Source organism: Ambystoma mexicanum, chromosome 7p, assembly GCF_040938575.1.
Source record: "Ambystoma mexicanum isolate Mex_15411 chromosome 7p, UKY_AmexF1_1, whole genome shotgun sequence".
Classification (NCBI taxonomy): Eukaryota; Metazoa; Chordata; class Amphibia; order Caudata; family Ambystomatidae; genus Ambystoma; species Ambystoma mexicanum.
Genome location: NC_090939.1, coordinates 496882037 through 496902350, shown reverse-complemented (window position 1 = coordinate 496902350; position 20314 = coordinate 496882037). Strand labels below are relative to the sequence as shown.

The 20314-nt window shown below is 44.0% G+C and overlaps 1 protein-coding gene across 3 annotated transcripts in view; it reads left to right on the top strand.

Moving 5' to 3' along the window:
• Positions 1-20314, top strand: part of USP9X (ubiquitin specific peptidase 9 X-linked) — a 2614063-nt gene that overhangs the window by 2503657 nt on the left and 90092 nt on the right. For all 3 annotated transcript variants that reach the window (XM_069636534.1, XM_069636533.1, XM_069636535.1), the window contains exon 44: positions 2207-2302. In XM_069636534.1, coding sequence (XP_069492635.1) covers positions 2207-2302 — 96 coding nt within the window. The remainder of the gene's footprint in view (positions 1-2206; positions 2303-20314) is intronic.

Genomic DNA, 20314 nt, shown 5'->3' with positions numbered 1-20314 from the left:
TACCACCACCTTAGATTTAATAGGAGGTTGAGAGACATTAAAATGGCAATAAGCAATAACCTCTTTTGGCACAGTGGTAAGAGTCTCCCTGTTAGAGGAAAAATACTGTGTCTCATCCCACGAAATCTCCTCAATACCCTGGGCGCTGTCTCCGCCGAGGTGATCCTCCCGCAGTACACCACTCCCAGGGTTGGGATCGAGAATCGACTGCTTTCCCCTGGCCACCTGGGAGGAGACTTTAGGCAGGGTTTCACTGAGGGATACGCATGATTCTTCACAGCACGTAGGGGATGAAATGGCAGGCTAGTTGTTGAGGGATTTGATTATGGATAAGAGATTAAAGAATGAGGGTTAAGGTAGTTCAAAGGATAGGGCTAACAGGTTACATTTTAAAAGAGCGGTTACTTTAGCAATTTTGGTTTGTCTGATCAAACATACTTTTTCAATTCAATTTTTCAATTCAATTTCAAGTCTGTTTCAGAAAGCAAAACAGCCTATCCATACAAACACCACAGAAATAATATAAAATCAACAATGACAGTTTATACTATGAATCACCACATGAGTTGATAACAATACAAAGCTTAATCACATTGTTCACAATATTGGATAACTTGCATGCCCAGTCGAAGTCTTAGAGCAAGTGCACCAAGCACATAAAAACAATTGGCAATCGCGGGATAAAAAAATAAAATGTTAAAATTGTTCATGTCAAAAGTGATAGCAAGAGAATACTTCATGAATGTGATGGTAAATATTTTCTTCTGTAGCATGCACGTTTCAAAAACCTTAGAAGTGCCCAGTGTACTTTTTTTGAGTTTTGATGTTTGTTGCCTTCATAGTCTATTTTTTCCCTGTTGCTTGGCTCTGGATGTGTGATGTTTTATTTAATTTTCTTTCAAATGGAAAAGCCTCCCTTAATAATTGACTTTTTGTTCACTGTAGCTCATTCTATGCTATGTGTATTAGGAGTTGTGCTTCACTGATTGTGGAAAGCGAAGCAGTCCAGGACATTTTTGTAATTTGTTTTTGAACAAAGTACTAAGCAAAATTAACTAGACCAAAAAGAGGGTTTAATATCATTTATGAACATTTGTAGAAACTGCCTTAAAACAATTAGCTACACGACTAAATAATAAACATACATTCAACATTACCTGCTAATGTGAGTGGCAGGCTTCTATTTTGATCTTAATCATACAGTATCTCTATAGAGTATAAGACCCAGGTGTTGAATTATCTGAATGCCCTTGTATAAATCGTACTTCTTCGAGGTCTCTGGAGTTGATCCTTATCTCTGCTGTCCCATGTTATTTTCTATAATTTTAAGCTATTCTATTACCATCCTCTAATTCCGTTCTGTAAACCAAGTGTCTGTGCTTTTCTATGATTGACCACCAAGCCACTTGGCATGTCATTCAAAATGTAAACTTTAGTGTGGCACTGTGATTTCTCTGTAGAGAATATTTGCTTACATCTTAAAAACGTTTGTTGTATTTTTGGCAATACAAAGTATGTTTCAGTCGACATGAGCTTCTTAATGTCTAAATAAAAAAGTTAAGTTCCTGCACTAAGGGTTTTGTGTTGACTTAAAGTCAAAATTTCATGACGCTTCATTAATGGATAACTTTTTCATGTAACTGAATACAGAGTCTTATGTTGTCTTCTTTTTAATAACTCGCTCCATAATAAATAAGTTAGACACCCTAACTTTTTTTATCTTTTCAGATTTTGCCACCTTCCATATTAACATTGCATCCGCCTTCAGCTAGTCAGGTGCAAAACGAGAAGATTGAATTGATTCTCCACAAAAATGAAGTGTGTGAAAATATGTAAATGTAAAATGTATTCACAGTTCAGTGGGAGAAAAATGTACAGACACAATTCTCATTCTACAGTATTATGAATATGCAGAGAAGCCTTATAACTGTTGCAGATGAGAGTTTAAAAGGGTTGTGTTGGCTTTTGTGGTTCTTAAACTTCCCTTTCCTAGAGATATTTAATCTGCTGTTTTGCTTTTTTTAAATTGTAATCCTTTTTAACACACTGTTTACATAAAGTGAATGCATAGCCTTGGTTGAACTCAAGCTAAAGATGCAAAACAAAAGTTAAAAAAAAATGTATAGTTGGACCTTTCCTTTTTGAACAATTTCAGATGATTTAGGTTCTGTATTTTAATACGTTTATCCAAAAATGTAATTTGTAGGAACCAGATGATCCAGATGCCCCGGATGAACATGAGTCCTCTCCGCCAGAAGATGCTCCACTATATCCCCATTCGCCTGGTACCCAGTATCAGCAGGTACATTTTGCAATTTTGGCTTGGATGTCACTTCATTCTTTCACAATATAAACCACGGTCATTGTAAACTCTGCCAGAGATCAGGGTCAAAATAAGACTGTTGCATTTCTTCTGAACAACAGTCCCAAATAAATAGTGCTGCATAGCTTACATCACATTTACTGTTATCGTGGGCACATGAAATGTCTAGGCATTTCCCTTCAAATGTATGGATGTATGTAGCTCATAAAATCACTTGCATCTAAATATTTATTTGTTTGCTTATTAGGCACTTTTACACTAAGAATATACTGTTTCATATCGTGCCAGAAGGCAGGGAAGGAGAGTGGGAAATACATTGCAACATTACAGCACTATGTTTAAGCACACAGGGGAAAGGGGGAGGGGGACGAACCTACTATGTCTTGTGAGTATTTAGAACGTGCAAGTGCAGAAAGGAATAGGGAAGAGGGGGTAAGTGCTGGGGAGTCTGAGCCCGTGGGTGAGCCATGGACGAAGTTCTAGGAATGTAGAGTGCTACACGACCTGGGCCGCGGGAGGTGTAAGTGTGAGTCTCTCTAGCAGAGGGTGTGCAGATGCAAAGTGCTGTGGAAAGACAGGAGCTGGGAAGAATTGGTGTGGGAGGTCAAGGCCCTGAAGATTCATAAGGGCCAAGGACGCCAATTCAGCAACTGTGGGATTAGTAGAGGAGGGAAGGAGGAGGAAAAAGAGGAATGTCTTTGGAGCTTCTGGAATTTAAGAAGATCCTGCTCAAGGCGCCAGGCACGGGAAGGCTATTCCAAAGGAGGGAGCCCACAGAGGAAAGTGAGCGGCCCTCTGTTTAGCCAAACGCTTTACGCACAATGTCACTATTTTATCATTTTAAAAGTGGTGCATTTCTGTCCTTTTACCATCCACTGCTTTCATTGTTTGGACACGCAAATCGATTGTGTACCTTCTCAAACTGGCCTCAATTACGACTTAAAAGTGAACCTCCACTGTCTCTCATTAGGGCATCTAAATCTGCTGGGTGAATTACATTTTCTTCCATCGCCTATTTTGACTTCCACCTAATAATGTTTCTAACAGAGCAGTTGAGAAGTAACTTTTTTCAGCCAATAACATTAGTGTGTTGATTACTTTAAAAAAATATATATATATATATTATTTTATTGGTGTTCCAGAGTACAGTCAGAATATAGGTCACCAGTCCATTGCTCACCCAAAACAAGGTATATTTGCTTAGAATTGTTACCAATCTATGTAAACAGTATTATTATTTATTACAAACTTTTACCATTTACCTCAAAACTCCTTCCATCTACATTTAAGCAATGAACAATCTCTCTAAAACTATTTTTAAAAATGTAGTCAACGCATGAGTCCATCTAGGCATCCCGCCTGCATAAAGAGCCTCCCACCATGCTTCAGCATCTAGACCAAATTGTGCTGATAGATGACTATATAGATACAAAGTTCTTAAACTTCGTAGCTTTTGGCAGAACAAAATTAAATGTTTTAAAGACTCCTCTTGTGCATTACAAAGTCTACATTTAGAATGCACACCCAGGCCATATCTGTGGAGTGAAGTATTATTGTGGAGAGTATTTAACCAAAATCACATGAACAAGTTTTGATGTTTATCGCTTGGGAACTTTGTCAGGTAGGTCAGAGTTTGATTGTAAGAAGATATCAAAGTGTTTGTAAGCGTGTGAGTCTTTGAGTGAGATCTTATTGTTTTGGTCTCTTGCCAATCATATGTCCGTACGATTTTCTTCACATACCGGAGGTTATTGGTCAGGCTCTCTTTTGATGTTCCCAAGTTAGTAAAGATGTCAAGGCATCTTTTCGACCATAAGTCCAGAGTCCAAGCGGGGTGGTTTCCAGGTTCAGTCACCAAAAACGCAAATTGTAAAGGACAAGGTAGTTTATTTTATCAAAGAGTTGTAAGGTCTTCCATTTTACTCTTGCATATAAAGAAAATAGCCCAACTTCATGGCGAAAACTTTCTACAGGGACTGCATTCGGCAAGTGCAAGACAGTCCGCCAGAATTTCCCTTCCAGTCGATCCCATGTGTCCCAAGGGAGGCTAAGACCAGCTTCTGCTCCATATGATAAGGTGGGAACGGCTTTTTGGTTGTAGAAGCGTACAATATGGAGCAGTGAGAACTTGCCGTATTTTCGTCCTATTAGCTTCGCCTGTGCAGATAGTTGGATTACTATTCCGTCCAAATATTCTTTCCATGGTGCCTCATTTGAATTTGCACTAATCATGGTGCCAAGATACTTGATGGTGGGCACTGGTTGCAGACTATGATTATTTAGAAACGAAACCAGGTTTTTGGATTTCTGCGAGCTCCTTTTTTCCTTAATTAGTATTTCATATTTTTTGGGATTAATACGTAAGCCTTTTAGATCAATGTATTTCTGAATCATTTCTAGTTTTTGTTGTAGCCCACGAGTTCTGTCCAAAATCTTCAAGTCATCTGCGTAAAACATCCACCCAATCTTTTGGTTTAGTTTTGGTGCGTATGAAAGCGCAGGATCTATGATGTGTCGTATATCTGCAATAAACAAGTTCAACAGGAAGGCTGCGAGAGGACTGCCTTACTTTAGGCTTTTCGTAGTTGTGATGGATTTTGTCAATAGGCCTTCATGATCAAGTCTAATGTGCAGTGATTTACCGGTCTATAGGGCTTTTATTGCATTTAAGAAGTCATACAGGCATCCGGCCACTATCTTTGACAAGAGTCGCTCCCTCACGATGCTGTCAAATGCACCTTCAAGGTCGATGCATGCCATATAGATTTTATAATCTTCTCGAAGGGTCTTCATTTGCAATAGACTCAACAGAAACAAATTCAGGTACCTTTGACAAAACCAGTTGGTCTACTTTCTAGGGCTCCAGTTCTAAGAGCCCATTCATTTAATCGTCTTGGGAGCACGGACTCAAAAATCTTTCCGAAAACGTCCAATAGGGAAATTGGCCTGTAATTGGCAGGGCTCATGCGATCTCCCTTATTGAATATAGGAATAATGATCCTCTTTTTCCAAGACTCCGGGACATAAACTTGTAAGGTGATTTTTTTTTTTTTTTTTGGAATAACCTGGCTAAATCGGGCCCATTACATTTATCAGCCCATCAGGGCCAGGAGCTCTAGGTTTGCTCATGTTATTTTATAATTACAAGGATTTAATCTATATCAAAATTAAGATTCCATGATGATGAGATCATTGGAATTTGCGCAGGTATTTTTCCGGCATTATTATTGTATAAGGCTGTGAAATGTAATATCCAAGTCTATTCTGGAACAGAATTTGATGAGACTTGCATGTAGATGAGTTTCTTCCATTCAATAATTACCACACGTTTCTGTTATTATTTTCTCCCAATGCCTTCATCATTTTTTCTGCATCGTTCGGATGCATTGCAGAGTTTATTTTTGTTCCTTTTTTCCAATCGGGTCGCTTCTTACTATTACTGGGGCGTGCCGGAGTGCTCTCACCTCTTTACGCATAGTCCACTTTGACTCAAACAACAGATCATCGAAACTGTGCTTTGGGGTGGCAAGGTGTGTTGCGCTTTTTTTTCTTGGAGTCTTGAAAGCAGCTAGCGCTTGTATGTAATTAGTGCTAGTTTTCTGGTTTTCTAACCAAATGTACAGTTTCTCAGGGAGCTTTTTTGGATGTTCTAAATTTAATAGGGTGAGAGTGGAATTCGCTTCGATCTGATGCAGCCAGATTGGCCATGGTTGGCACTACTCTTAGGGATGTTGCTTGTTCGAACATATTAGTGGAGATACAGAAGTAATCTAATGTGGCTTCAAGGGCACAATTTTTCCAAGTTTTAGCACAGGGATTTCTCCCTGCATGTTGCCAATTAACACGTGAAAGTGTCTCGTATCCATTGCCTTTGTCCATTGTTTAGGCAAAGCAATATTTTTAGAATTTCCTGGTATAGCTCATTGTTTTCTTTCTTTCGCGTGTGCCAAGCAGTCTTTGTTATGAACCAGATGAACATCTATGCAAATTACAATGTCCAGAAAATCTGTGCAGGCAGCATTGCTGGGGTTTCAGTGTATATTGGAACAACGCAAGATGTTTGAGGACCCATCCTAGCTCAATTCCCGTTTTTTATGATCAGAATCTGGATAAAAGGGTTTGGGTGAATTGTCTTAACATCTAGATTTGATGAGCTTCTCACAAAAATACTGAGGCCAGCGGATGGTCTTCCTACGGTCCCTTTCAAAGCTTTATTATGATAGGTTACAAAGCAGTCCATAAATGGAGCCTCTACCAGCCATAGTTCTTGTAAACATAAAATGTCAGCAGAGGCCAGTGAGGGTGGAAGGCCCTGTGTAAGATGTTGAAAGCCACACGTGTTTCAGGAACCGATCATCCGATTCCATTGGTTCGTGACCTTCTGGCTTTTCCACTGATCGTGGGTTGACAGGGGACCTGGCAGCCAGTTCCAATCATGATCGTCAAAGCTTCCAGTTTGGTCTACTTTCTCACCATTCGTTTCCTGAAAAGTTTGACAATGTGCATTGTTTGTTTATTATGATTTTAAATGACTTGCATCTTTTGGGTGCTGAAATATTTTTTCTTTGGCACGAGGATCAGCATCATGTATCAATGTAAACAATATTAATACTCTCATTAATCATGATTTCTAACAATAGAAAAACCAGGAAGAGATGTGGACACAAAACACGAAACTGACAGGCAAGATCCACGCTCACTGATATGAGAACCTCAAATCCTGCAACAGCACTTTGATGATTACATAAGGGGCTACGCTCAGCAATAATTAAAAGAAAACCAAATAGCAGCAGGTGCGGAAGTAGGAATCCGAGGCTCTTGCTGAGTCGCCTCACCCCTGGTCTCCTTTTTGCAGCAGGATAGGATGTCTGCAAGCTGTCTTCGAAGGTGGGCGTGGCTGAACAGCGGATATCGGACACGGAAGATGCTGTGAAGAAGATGGAAAATCTGGCAGTGACCATCCGTGACCAGCAGAGCAATGGCATAGAAAGGAACTCTAATAATATTACTGTCCGATCTGAAGAGGAACTTTAAGGGGAAAGAACATCTTTTAATAAGCATAATGTATTCCTATTGGCATAGCTAATTACTTGTTTACTCCAAATCAGAGCCCTGCTTGTAATCCTTATGTATATGGTAATAAAAGTTAAAAACACACAAGTGATTTCACCATACCTGCTACTAATCTCTAAAAATACACAAGCATAAGAAGGGGCTCATTCGTAAACAAACACACAACTCACACAACCGCTCATCTGATAAGCACTAGGCAATAGCCCCAAGCACAAATGAAAGTAGTTATGACAAATGCCCTATTGAATAGCAATAGCACTTAAATTCAAATCTTTAAAAAAAAAAAATTAAAAGTCTTGTTACCGCAAGATTGATCCCAAAAGAAAATGGCGACCGCGACGTGCATACGTAATGATGTCACGGCACGAGCTACGCCATGAAGTCATGGTAGCGGAATTGGATTCAAGAATGTAAACGCTGCGCGTTCAGCAACAGCAACAACACTCGGAATCCCACCACAGATCGAGAGAAACCAAAGATTCTCACAGGTAAGCACATTAGGTATTTGACTCTAACATTAAGAAAATAGTCGAGCCCGAGCACTAAATTTTCTTTAGGAGTAGCGCTAGAAGAACCTCCTTCTAAAATACCCATGCACGTTTTACCCTCTTTAGGATACACCCTCCCTAACATCCTCAACACAAGAAGGTCCATCCCAAGCAACTCACAATACTATACCAAGGAGCACCAGTGAGTATTGGCCGGTTGCACATATAGACAATTTAATAATAGTTTGCCTGAAAAGTTTGAAAACTCTCAATCATGACGCTAACACACACTGTATTTTTACTCCTAGGCAATTCCATAAAGAAGAGGGAATTGAATCCCTTCTCCTGAAGAACCGCCCCTACAGGGGCAGGGAAACGCGTGTTGAGAGCTAATATTGAGAGCAGAGAGCCAATATTGAGAGCATACATTTGTATCCAGCAATTGTTTATGCCACAGTGACAAAACCAAGAATTGGAAAGTTAGTACTGTACATGTCACAGTGAAGTAACTGTGACAAAAGTAAAAATTGGAGAGCTAGTATTGAGGGGCAGAATCTAGCTCACTCTGCAGACGGCAGGTGAAACAGGCAACAAACAAGCAATTCAAGGCAATTATTTACCATATTGAAGTAACTGTGACACGATTGAATTGAATATGGTAAAGAAAGAATATTGCCAATAACCTGCAATTAATTGATGTTATAATTGAAACTGTATAAATTGGAACGAACAACTTAAGAATTAAGCCAAGAGGGTATAGTCAATTTAGGAGTCATGGGTTTGGAGGGAAGGTTATTTGGTTAATGTGTGCAGGCATATCTTGGTTAGATATTCTGTTCATGGAGACAGATTTTCATATTAGTTTTTAACCTCTTGAGGGTATATTCTGTTTTTAGGGTATGCTTGCAGTGTGCGTTAATGTAAATGGGCTACACCAGATTATCTAATCTAGTTTGTGTAAATTAGCTTCATTTAGAGAGAAAGTAAATGTCAGGAAACTACTGTGGGCTGTGCTTTATTAATTCTTGAGAAGGTGGGATTTGTCTGTGTGAGCTGCTAAAACTCTGACCGCCACCCTGAGTGAAGCTGGGCATGCGCACAGCTTAGAGGGAACATTGATCATCACCAAAGGTTGGTTGCGTGGCTTGAGGACGCCGGTGGGGCCTCTGACTCTGTAATTCAAAGATAAAGGTCTGTCCGTCCTGTAGACACCTGAATCTACAACCCCAAGATTTTTGACACCTTTGACATCCACGAAAATATTTTTGTCACTGTCAAACGAAGGGCCACCTCAGTCGGAGACAACTACTAAGACCACCTTATCGACGATTGGTGCACCATCGACCACAAAAATATCACCGTCTACGTCCGCGCTAGTGTCTAAGGCACCCAGTGACATACGTTCACCTCCAGTTGCGCACCCTTTGGCGCTGGCAGCGCTACCACGCCTTTCAGACCCCCTGGTTGGGGACTGGGCACCACACAGCTCCCATCACTGAGGTTGGTGATATCAGCTGGTCCCAGCCTGTCGTTGCCTACAGTAGATCCACAGCCCATTTCCTCAGATGATGAGGCAGAAGGGGATGAAGCCGAGGGTGTGGAAGCAGTGGGTGTCATGTTGCCTCCCAGCACTCCTCCTTGAGATGCACCCCCCACCCTGGGACGCACTGCCTTTGTGTCTCCAGGAGACCCTGCATGCACCACAACAAAAGTCAGTCCCAGACAGGGGAACCTCGCTGCTACCACCCACGCCTGCTCCTAGAGACGGGGATCTCTCTTTGGACATTCTAAATAGGCTAACCACCTTTGTGTCCACTCTACAACAAAGTTTGCCAGCGCCATCGCCGCCACCACACCAAGGCACTCACTCACTGGGTCCAGTGGTATCCTTGCCCCACCCTCGCCCTACTACGGAGGAGCAGTAGATGCTAAGACCTTTACAACTAACCAACACACAATGATCAGGATCTGCAAAGGATATGGCTTCAGTTCACACAACTGATGCAGATGAATATGATGACATCATTCCGGCAGACAGCAAACCGGAAGAGATCCCCGCCAGGGATTACCCCCTGACGAAGTAGTCTTTTCACGCTCTTATGGGCAAAGCTACTGTTAGGCAGAAACCTGTGCAGTTCCCTTAGGGACCACTGCAAAAGATTTAAGACTACAGGTGTTGGCAGTAAACCCACTTGGTAGCAGTCTTCACCACCCAGATTTACCTGGTAGCTGTGGCTGAGCAGTCAGACTTCCCTCAAAAAGAGTTAGGCAGTTTGCAAAGTATACGCAATAGGCACTCAGGTACAATAATACAAGCAAACACTGACCAGAGCTTTGGTATCAAAGTATATAATTATTTATTTAAAAACACACAGTTGAAACACTCCGGCACTCTTATTGTAAAATATTCTAAACACAGTTACTATTGTAATATATACACCCCTTTTTCCTTATCAGATAAGTCACAGTAAAACACCACTTATTTTCATACAGAGGTGAGCGCTTAACTAGATTGGCTAAATCTACCCCGTACAGTCGGTAGCAAGGGAAGCCAGGCAGGACACGGTACCTTAAGTGGGAAGGATCCTCCAGCGGTGGCAGTTGTTCCTGGTAGTGGGTGCAAGTTGCGTCGTCGTCCAGGGGAAGAGAAGATCTCGACTTGGAAGAAAGATGAATGTCGTTGCACTACCAGGGAGGAAACCAGCTGCACAGTTTTCCGGTTAAAGGTGCTACCTTTGTTTTCGCGGTCGTGGTAAAACGTGGTATCCCGGTTGCCGGGGTGCTTGGCACGGGCAAGGCGGCCACGAGGTACGTCGGGAAAGCGAAAAGACGGTGAAACTGGTTATCCCCACCAGTTAAAGGAAGAAGACTCTCCGGCGGGAGATCTCCTCTGTCGTTGGGAAAAGTGGTGAGGCAGTCCAGTAGGGCTCCACCAGTGGTGGTGTCGTGGCAGGTCGGCTCAGCTTCTCCCTCGTCGGATTCTTAGGTCCTGTGGCGACTTCTGAAGTTCCAGTCCCCAAAACCCTTCTTTTATGCAGCAAACCCCTATTCACTCAGCCTAGCTGTCACTCAAACATGCTAAGTGGTGAGCCGGCCGGCTCACCACTTGGGCCAATCAGGATGGAGTGTGACTTGAGTTGCCTAGGCAACTCAGTCCAGGGTGCCTAAATTTCCCTCCACCTCTCCTAAGTACCCCAGAGAGAGTGGCACCACTTTGGAGGGCGTCTGTGGAGAAGCCCGCCAAAAAGTGGAACAAAGGGCTCGACTTGGGTTGGAGTCACAGAAGAGAACACAAACGCCATTTTAGAATCAAGTTTTGGCAAAAAATACCAACCGGAGAATTAATATTAAATAAACTGGTGGGTATGTTCGAGGCTACCGTAAATAATTAAAGATAGTAGCCTAAAACAATGGGAAATCCCATAGGAAAATATTCGCAGTTGAATATAAAAAGTAGTATCCACTGCCACCAGCCAAAACTTGATCAGGGGGGACGGAGACGTGCCCCCTCGACTAACAGACCCCGGGGCAATTGAATTGCCCCAGCCAGTACATCCCCAATATGATGGTTTGTACTGGTTCTGTTCAGAATTTAAGTCTAGTGAAGTCAATGGTGACTTTACATGCCCTGGGAGACAGTAGTCAGTCCCAGGGTATGGAGTCTATACTGGGGGGTCACTATGACACCGCTGTGTCACTGCACTGAGGGTGCTGTGTAACGCACATCACAAAAACACATGAAGCCCTATGGAGTGAAAGACCCCATAGCCCATTAAACACATCTAGATTCAAAGAACCACACTCAAATCATGCCCAAGAGTGAGGGTAAAAGAGTCTCACTCTTGGCAGGAGATAAAAATAAACCCCAAAAATCCAGCAAAGCTGCTGAGGGACTCACTAGGTTGGGAAATTCAGCCTAAACCGAGAATTCTCCCTAACAGCTGTTTGGCTTGAGCCGTAGTAACAGAGGGAATCCATTATGTTTATACCCCTCCTGGATGACGTTTGAGAGGACGGTCTTACCACCATGGCCTATTCCTCCACAGCGCTGTCAAAGAAAGACAGATTTGACAAAAAGAACAGGGTCCCAGACTTTGCTCCTGTCTGCCTACGCACAAAGCCCGCGCCAGATTCTGTTTCTGCAGTGGCTTGTAAGCGGTCGGCTAACCTGTCCTCATTGTGTTCCGTCCCTCCAGCCAAGGAGGGAAAACGCTTGGATGCGTTTGGTATAAAAGTCATCACTGCAGCCTCCACCACCATCAAGGCAGCTAACACCATGGCCATTCTCACCCAATATGATTTTGAGCCATCATTCAAACTGGGCCCGCTTCTAGAGTTTCTCCCTGAAGACAAGCATCAGAACGTGATGGACGTTCACCGCGAGGGAGAAGCAGCGTTGGACCACACCATCACAGTGTCCGTTGATATTGCTAACACAGGATTCTGTCAGCTCGGAAACATAGCTGTGCTAAAAAGGCACAGCTGGCTCAAAGTGACCAACTTCAGACCAGAAGTACAGTCCAAAGTGGTTGACATGCCTTTCGACGGCATAGACCTTTTCAGAAAAAAGGTGGATGAAACGCTGCTATCCTTTAAAACAGATACTGGCACAGCACGAACCTTGGGCACACCTCGACAGCAGCGCCAGTCTTCCTCATACAAGACCCCAACGTACCCGTTGGCAGACCAGTACAGGGGGGAAACCCAGTCGTACAGAGGTTTGCAGCACTGTCGTGGCTCCTCTCAATTCAGGGGTCAATCTGCTTAAAAGCCCTGACCCATCAGGAGTCCCTCCCTCCCATTTCAGCACCCCAGTGGGAAGAAGGCTATCACTGTTCGTCAAGGAGGGGACAAACATCACCTTGGACAAATGGTTGCTCTCCCTACTCCAGCAGGGACATTTGCTGGAAATCCTAAATACACCACCAGACATTCCTCCTGTGGGCAAGGCAGAGAAGCTTCCCCATCTGCTGCAACAGGAGGTGCAAGCTTTGCTATCCAAGGGAACAGTGGAGGAAGTCCCAGCCACACAGCGAGGATCAGGAGGGGGGGGGCATCGACAAGTTCCTCAAGGCACAGACCTTTCATATGGTTACTCTGCAGCAAGCCCACGTTCAGTTACAGAAGTGGAAATTCATGGTGTGCCTCAATCTAGAGGACACATGCTTCTACATTATCAGTATAAAGCTCTACCAATCGGGCTACGGTCTGCCCCACGGATGTTTACCTAATGCCTTGCTCCAGTGGTTTTACATCTATGCCGAGCGGGCATCCACGTCTACCCATATTTCCTCGACTGGTTGGTACGAGCACTGTCTTACACTGTGGTGGCAAAGAGCACATCATCCACCATTCCCTATCTGCAATCCTTCATCCTCTCCATAAACTTCCCAAAGTCTAGCCTCGTTTCAGTGCAGCAAGCATTATATGTGGGGCGACACTCAACACACTTTCCTGTGCAGTGATGCCATTGGAGGAATGGGTATTCCCCCTCCTCCACAAGGTGCTCTAATTTAACAAATGAACCATGGTCTCAGTCCGCAGCTACAAATCCCTGTTGGGTATCATGTCATTGTGCATTTGTCTAATCACTCACTGCAGGCTACGCATGCGCCCTCTAAAACAGTTTCTGTATGCTCGGTGGGTGCCCGTCTCCACTCACTCAACAATTCAAAGACAGCCTTCACTGGTGGCCTGTCAAAGCCCACCTGATCCAGGGTGCCCACTTTAGGCTGCCCATTCACCAGACCACCATCACCACAGACGCTTCCCCGGGGGGCTGGGGAGCTCACTCACAAGACCTTCATGTCATGTCTATGGACAGAGGAGGAGAACCTTCTCTACATCAACCTCCTGGGACTGCAGGCAGTTTGTTGGGCTCTCAAATCTTTCCTCCCAATACTTGGCCGAAAGGTGCTGCGAATATTTACAGACAGCGCCAACACTATGTTCTACATCTGCAAGCAAGAAGGGACAAGATCAGCGGAAGCACAGTCCTTGTGGCACTTGGTATTGCAACACCAAATGTGTCTACTTTCCTTTCACCTTCCAGGGATCCAAAACCCCTTACAGAATTCTCTCAGCAGGGAGCACCGTTCCTGCCACGAGTGGGAACTGCACAGCATTCAACTGCACCATGTGTTCCAGTGTTTGGGCCCACCGCACATAGACCTCTTTGCAACCTATGCCAACAAAAGGTACAAGTCCTCCACCAGCAGATTTGCTCTTCCCAAGAGCTTTGGGGATTCCTTTGCATTCCCCAGGGAGGGCAGTTCCTGTATGTGTTCCCACCCATCCCTCTGTTGTCACAAGTGATCAGTGTCTTCAGGCTATATCAGCGCAAACTGATCTTAGTGGCCCCTGCATGGCCAAGACAGTTTTGTTACTCGTACCTTCTTGCTCAATCCTCAGCTACTCCAATCATGATGTGCCCGCATCACAATCTACTATCCAGGAACCACAAAGCTGTTCTCCATCACGACCCGGCCTCACTCAATCCGACGGCCTGGCTCCTGTGTTATTAGAATTTAGCTCAATCCAACAACCACAAGACTGTTAAGACGTCCTGGCTCGTGCCAGGGCTCCATCCACATTGACATGTTATAGCAGCAAGTGGAAGCAGTTTCAAGTCTAGTGAAGAGCCCACAGATTGCAGCCCCGGACCGTCTGGCCACAAGACATTTTTCCATATTTGTTGTCTCTGGCGCAGATTGGGTTAGCTCACTCCTCCGTTAAAGTGCACTTAGCGGTGATCTCCAGTTACAACTGCTTGCCTGGCGCTCCTACCCTCTGATCTCACAAATTAGTGAAAAGTGGAGAAAAAAAGTGTGCAGCCTCTTCAGGTCTTTTCAGCATGTCAAAAGACCTGCCCCTGCATGGGAGCTTAACATTGTTCTGTCCAGGCTCATGAGACCACCCTTCGACCCTATTCACATATCCTCTGTCAGGCATCTTTCTTGGAAGACTGTTTTTTTTCGTGGCCATAAGATCTGCCCAGAGAGTTGGTTAAATCCAAGCTTTTTCCATTAAAGGACCTTGCCTGACATTTCACAGTTCCAAGGTCATCATACCCACTAACCCTATGTTTAAGCCTACAGTGCTGTCTACTTTTCCCCTCAATGAGCCAGTGGTATTGCCAGTGTTTTCTTCGGCTCTCCTACCTGTTAGGAAAGCATGGTATCAAACAGTAAGATGGACACACGTGATCACAGCTCAAGGGTGTTTATTGAACTTCAACTGGGTTTGAAAAACACCTGTCTAATCCTAAATCTAAAGATGAGAGAAAGCTACGACCATCAAATAATAATAATGCAGTCCTGCTGGTGTCTTGTCAAAATAAAAGGGCATATACTAATAAACATATTGGCAATCCTTCTAAATACAAATAGCGTGGGAAACAATGTTATGCAAAAGGAATGTGTTCAAGAAATATGTCAGGATATTGAAGCCGTTGGCCTCCCTTCCCAACGGTTTCAGCATGGGACAAGGCGGCAACCTCGAGATTAGCGCACGCCCTGGCTTCTCTAGCACAAGGATGCAGTTCAAGACTTCAAAATCAGCACCTTCTGTGCCCAAGTCTCTTTGTCATTCAAAGTATTTTATGTCAGAGGGCCTAATGTAACACGGCAAAACAGTACAGTTGTATTAGGGAGAATTCTCATTCAGTGGCTAATTTCCCTTACCTAGTGAGTCCCCCAGCAGCTTTGCTGGATCTCTGGAGTTTATTTTTTCCACTTGATAAGAGTGTACCTCTTTCTCCCACTCTTACCTTTGTTTTGCCATGTGAATTTCATCTGTTTTTGTGATTGTGGACTCTGGAGTACACCACTTCAGTAGCCCCCTTCTTTTGTGTGTTACACAGCACCTTCAGTGCAGTGACACAGGGTCGTCTTTTAGACTTCGCACCGACTCCATTTTTGAGGCTGACTACTGTCCCCCAGAAAAGGGTAAAGTTGCCATTAACTTTACTTGGTCATTTAACCACAGATCCAGTACACCCCATCTTACATGGAGTACTGGAAAGGGTTAATCCTTAGCCCTTTTTATCTGTACCTCCTAGAGCATTGTTCCTCTCTTTTAACATTTAGACTTGGCTGGTGGCAGTGGTGTCTACCCTAACTTTTCTACCCCGATATTATACTATATAAACGTGGTATTGTTTTAGGGTATTATATTAGCCTCGAACTTAAACCCGCTTGACCAAATACTTTTTTCTTTTGGCTCCGGTCGGGTTTATTCGCCATTTCTTTTTGTTAAAATCCTTATTGTGTTTTACTTTGCACGGCAAACCAGGTTTGCCTTCTTTGTTCACTGTCTTTTGGCAGGCTTCTACCAAGAAGTCCTCCTCTAGGCGCCTGAGTGGTTAGGTGAACTGAATGTGAGGGAGAGGTGTAGTCACCCCCTGCACAGGGTATCCTAGGAAACCCAAGTGGCACTTTGCCATGATTGGCTGAGGTGGTTGTCCAGGCCAGACAACCCCCCTGCTACGTGATTGACAGCCAGGCTGTGTGAATGGGGGATTTTAGCATAAAAGGCAGGACTCTTGGGCTGAAATTCAGAGTCGCCACTGGAACTACAAGGAACCGAACCGAAGAGAAGCGGAGAAGAAGTTGACTGCTGCAACTATCCTGTCCCGGTGAAGCCCTGCTGCAGTCCTGAGCTATCTACCCTTCGACGACCAGAGAAGATCCAGTCCGGAGTCGTCTTCCCTTGAGCCTGGTGGGGATAACCAGCTCATCTTCTACAGCCAGAGGATCCCCTTCATGGTCGAAATCGCTGCACACTGCTGTACTGGTCCGGATAGCCATCTGAAGAGCCTCGCCTGTTTTTAAGGTGCGCACCTTTTATTCACCGTCGCTGCTGCCGGCTTCAGCCCTGTGTGGTGCAGACCCCTCCAGACGTCGTCCTTCGGATCGAAGCTCCAGGAACCCAGGGTCTGCAGGAAACTACCAGGAACAACTGCCATGGCACCAGCTTCTTCACTGAATAAGCTACTGTGTTCTGCTCGAGGAATTTGGGTGAATCCCTTTTCTTCGCCTCAAAGACTTACCCTTTTCTTCCCTTTTTCTTATCTTTTGCTTCCTCTGTTGACAATACCTACGTACTCCTGGCTATGTTGAATCGTGAACTATCCGACTGTGTGATCCTCGACAACAGAAACCCGGTTCCACTTCACACTGGCTCCGGCCTATTGACTTTTGAATTTCTGTCTAAGAGTGTTCTCTGGTTCTGTCTGCCTTGACAAAATTATTGCCTATGATTTTTGCCCCCCACTCTCTCTGGGTATCTCAGGTGCTAAGGGTGTTTTTGCCCCGGTAACAATTCTTGCCGCGGATACGCATTTTCTTAGTAAGACCGAACTGTCATTACTGTCAAAAAGTGATCGCAAGTGTATTCCCGGTAACGTCGTCTGTTTCACAACACTGGTCCGCTCAAACACAGGGTACTTACCTTGAAGTTATACCATACAAAGGGAATTGGTTAGTTGTAGTATATTTTACGTGTGGTTTTGAATTAATTGAAGTGTTGTGTTTATAACAAATGGTTTAAAAATAAATGTACTTATATTTTTTACCTGAAACCTTGAGTCAGTGTTTTGCTTGAGTCACAGTAATTGTGGTCCCTTTGTGTAATCTCGGCTACTGCTCATATACTCTTGAGATAAGCCTGGCAGCTCCGCTACTGCTACCACTTTAACATTCTAGTACAGGCTTGTACCAAAGGTAAAACTTGTATTGGCACCTGTAGTCTTAATTGTGTGTAGTGGTCTCTAAGGGCACTGCACAGGATTCTGCCTAACGAGTTCCTTTCTTCCTAGGAATTTCACTTTTACAACTTCTCAGTGATTTTCTGTTCACCCCAGGTCCCCCTCCGCTGGGCTCAGACCCACTTTAACACAAAACCTCTAATTGGTCTCTCTCTGCCAGGCTTCGACAAAAATTCACATACTTTTCCAAACTTTCTCTATTTCATCAAAATAATCGAAGACTTTGGACTGCGCAGGATTTTGCTTGACCCATCGCAGGACCACTACGATTCACATTTATTTGTTCTCTTTCAATTGGCTTCCCTCTGCCGGGTTCTGACCAAATGTATTTACTGTTATTTCTTCACAACTGGATACTTTACAGAGACCTTCGATTGAGCACCCATGCGGTGCCGGACCACTCCGTCAAAGGTATTGTAGCTTGCGTTAAAGTTTAATCTCTCATCAGCATTTTAACTTCACTCGCGTCGATTATCACACTTGTTTTAACAATGTTCGTTCCAACGCTCGCCATACAATGTTGCTGTTTGCCACCTTGGCTTCAACACAGACCGGTCTTGTATCGGTCTCCCCAACTAACCGGCTGTGTTGCTTTCACTGAAGCGGCTTTGTTCTTGCCGCCAAGAATGGTACCACAGTGGCTGGAGATTCTCTGCACCTTGATTATTGACGCAGGTAGGCCCGGGCATCGCCAACACACAATGCAGGATACTTCAGCCTGGTTTCCTGGTCTTATGCTTCCTCTCGAGGTTTCGGGAAAGTAACAGTTCCTTGTCGAAAAGGTCAAGGAAATTTCCCTCTTTGCGTTTCAAAACTGCTGTTTCCTCGTGTGCTTTGCCTCGCTCAGAGTGTGCTCTCTTGCTCTGCCTTTTATCTATGTGAGGAAGTGTAATGGAAGCAGGTGTGAGTGATTGTCGATAATTGCCTGACCTCACCAGACCATAGTATTAGGACAGGTCAGGTATATGGCTCGGGTCTTAGTCTGTTTCCCTTAGAGCGGGCCGTCGGTGAGAAAGTGTTTGTGTTGTAAAAGGTGTGCGGGGTAGAGTTCCTAAATATCCTACTGGGCAAGATGAGGTGAAGGTGTTACAGGGAAGGGGATGCTGCATCTCACCATCCAGTATCCCAATCCCCGAAGACCCCTCACCCAGGTGATCCTCCCGCACTGGTCCATCCCCAGGAACGGGAGCCAAAAGCAATGGCAGTGTCCTGGCCACCTGGATGACCGATCCCCGAGGACTAGTGGGTGAGACACCTTCTGGTTTCTTACATACCATACCTCACCGGAAGAAGGTTAATTACACTTTTTGGATGTAGTGTGGGTTCTCAAGTATTAAATCACCCGTAACAAATCCTTCTGTCAAACCTCCCAGCTCTTTTTGCCCCGCTGGCGCAGGAAAGGCACTCTCCAAGCTGTCCATTTCCAGGTGGATTGCTGCATGCATCTCCTTCTCCCCCCAACAAGCTGCCATCCCTCTTTCTGGAAGACCCACAGCTCACTCCACCAGAGCAGTAGCAGCCACAACGTTTTTTCTCTCTGAGATCCCGCTGCTAGATATTTGCAGGGCAGCTTCCTGGAGGTCGGTGCACACATTCACCAAGTTCTACTGTTCACAGGGATTCTGCAGAAGGGTACAAACCTGGCCAATCTGTTCTTCGTAACTTGTTTGCATGAGGTTAGTAGGTTCACAGTGTTAGGTTACTACAAGGATTTAGCCATTGCCAATATTTTTGGTTATATACTGCTTTGTAATCTATTCACAGCTATGAAAGATCCAATGCTAGAGATGGAATAAGTTACTTACCTGTAATTCCTGTTCTTCAGCATTATCTTTCATAGATTCACATACTACCCACCTGCCTGTCCCACTTGGCTCTTCTTGGCTCATACTGCCACTCACGCGTCGCGGGACCCATGCATCTTGCCTTTTAAAGGGGGAATTTTTCTTTTTATTCTACCCACCATTAAGTGTGCATCAAAAAGGATGTTTCTTTAAATACATTCATTGGCCTATGGCCACCTGCGACCACTCCTATAGCCGTGAACAATTTGCACAGTACTGTTAATTTTAAAAGAAAATAAATAAATGAAAAGTAAAAGTTGTGTTATCCCTTTATAATAACTCAAAAGGATATACACATAGTCATTCTGACTATGTGTATATCCTTTTGAGTTATAAGGACAGATCCTTTTTGATGCACATGTAATGGTGGGTAGAATATAAAGCAAAAGTCCCCCTTTAAAATTCAAGATGTTTGGGTCCCGCGACACCACCCAGTGAATCCTATTTTATCAGCACTCTTAAGTAATTGCAAGAGACCTCGAGTTGTCTTCAAAGTGCCTTAGACAATCGTTTTTGAGACTAGTGAAGGGATATTACTCCTGCTATCCCTGTGAGATGGACGGCGCAACAGCATTCCCTAGGGTTAGCTTGTGCTCAAGGGATAGTGGAGTTCTTCTTTGAGGGGCAGTGATGGTTTTAGAGAAAAGTTTTTGTTTGATAAAGTATAAGTCAACAAATCTCTGATGCCCATTCTGATCACCCTTGTGTATTATAAAATATACAGCTCTGGTGACTAAGAGGAAAATTGTGTACGGAACGGGTTCCCTGTTTGTTTGGTTAGTGAGTTTCTGCTTATTTCATAATTGCATTCTGTCAAGAG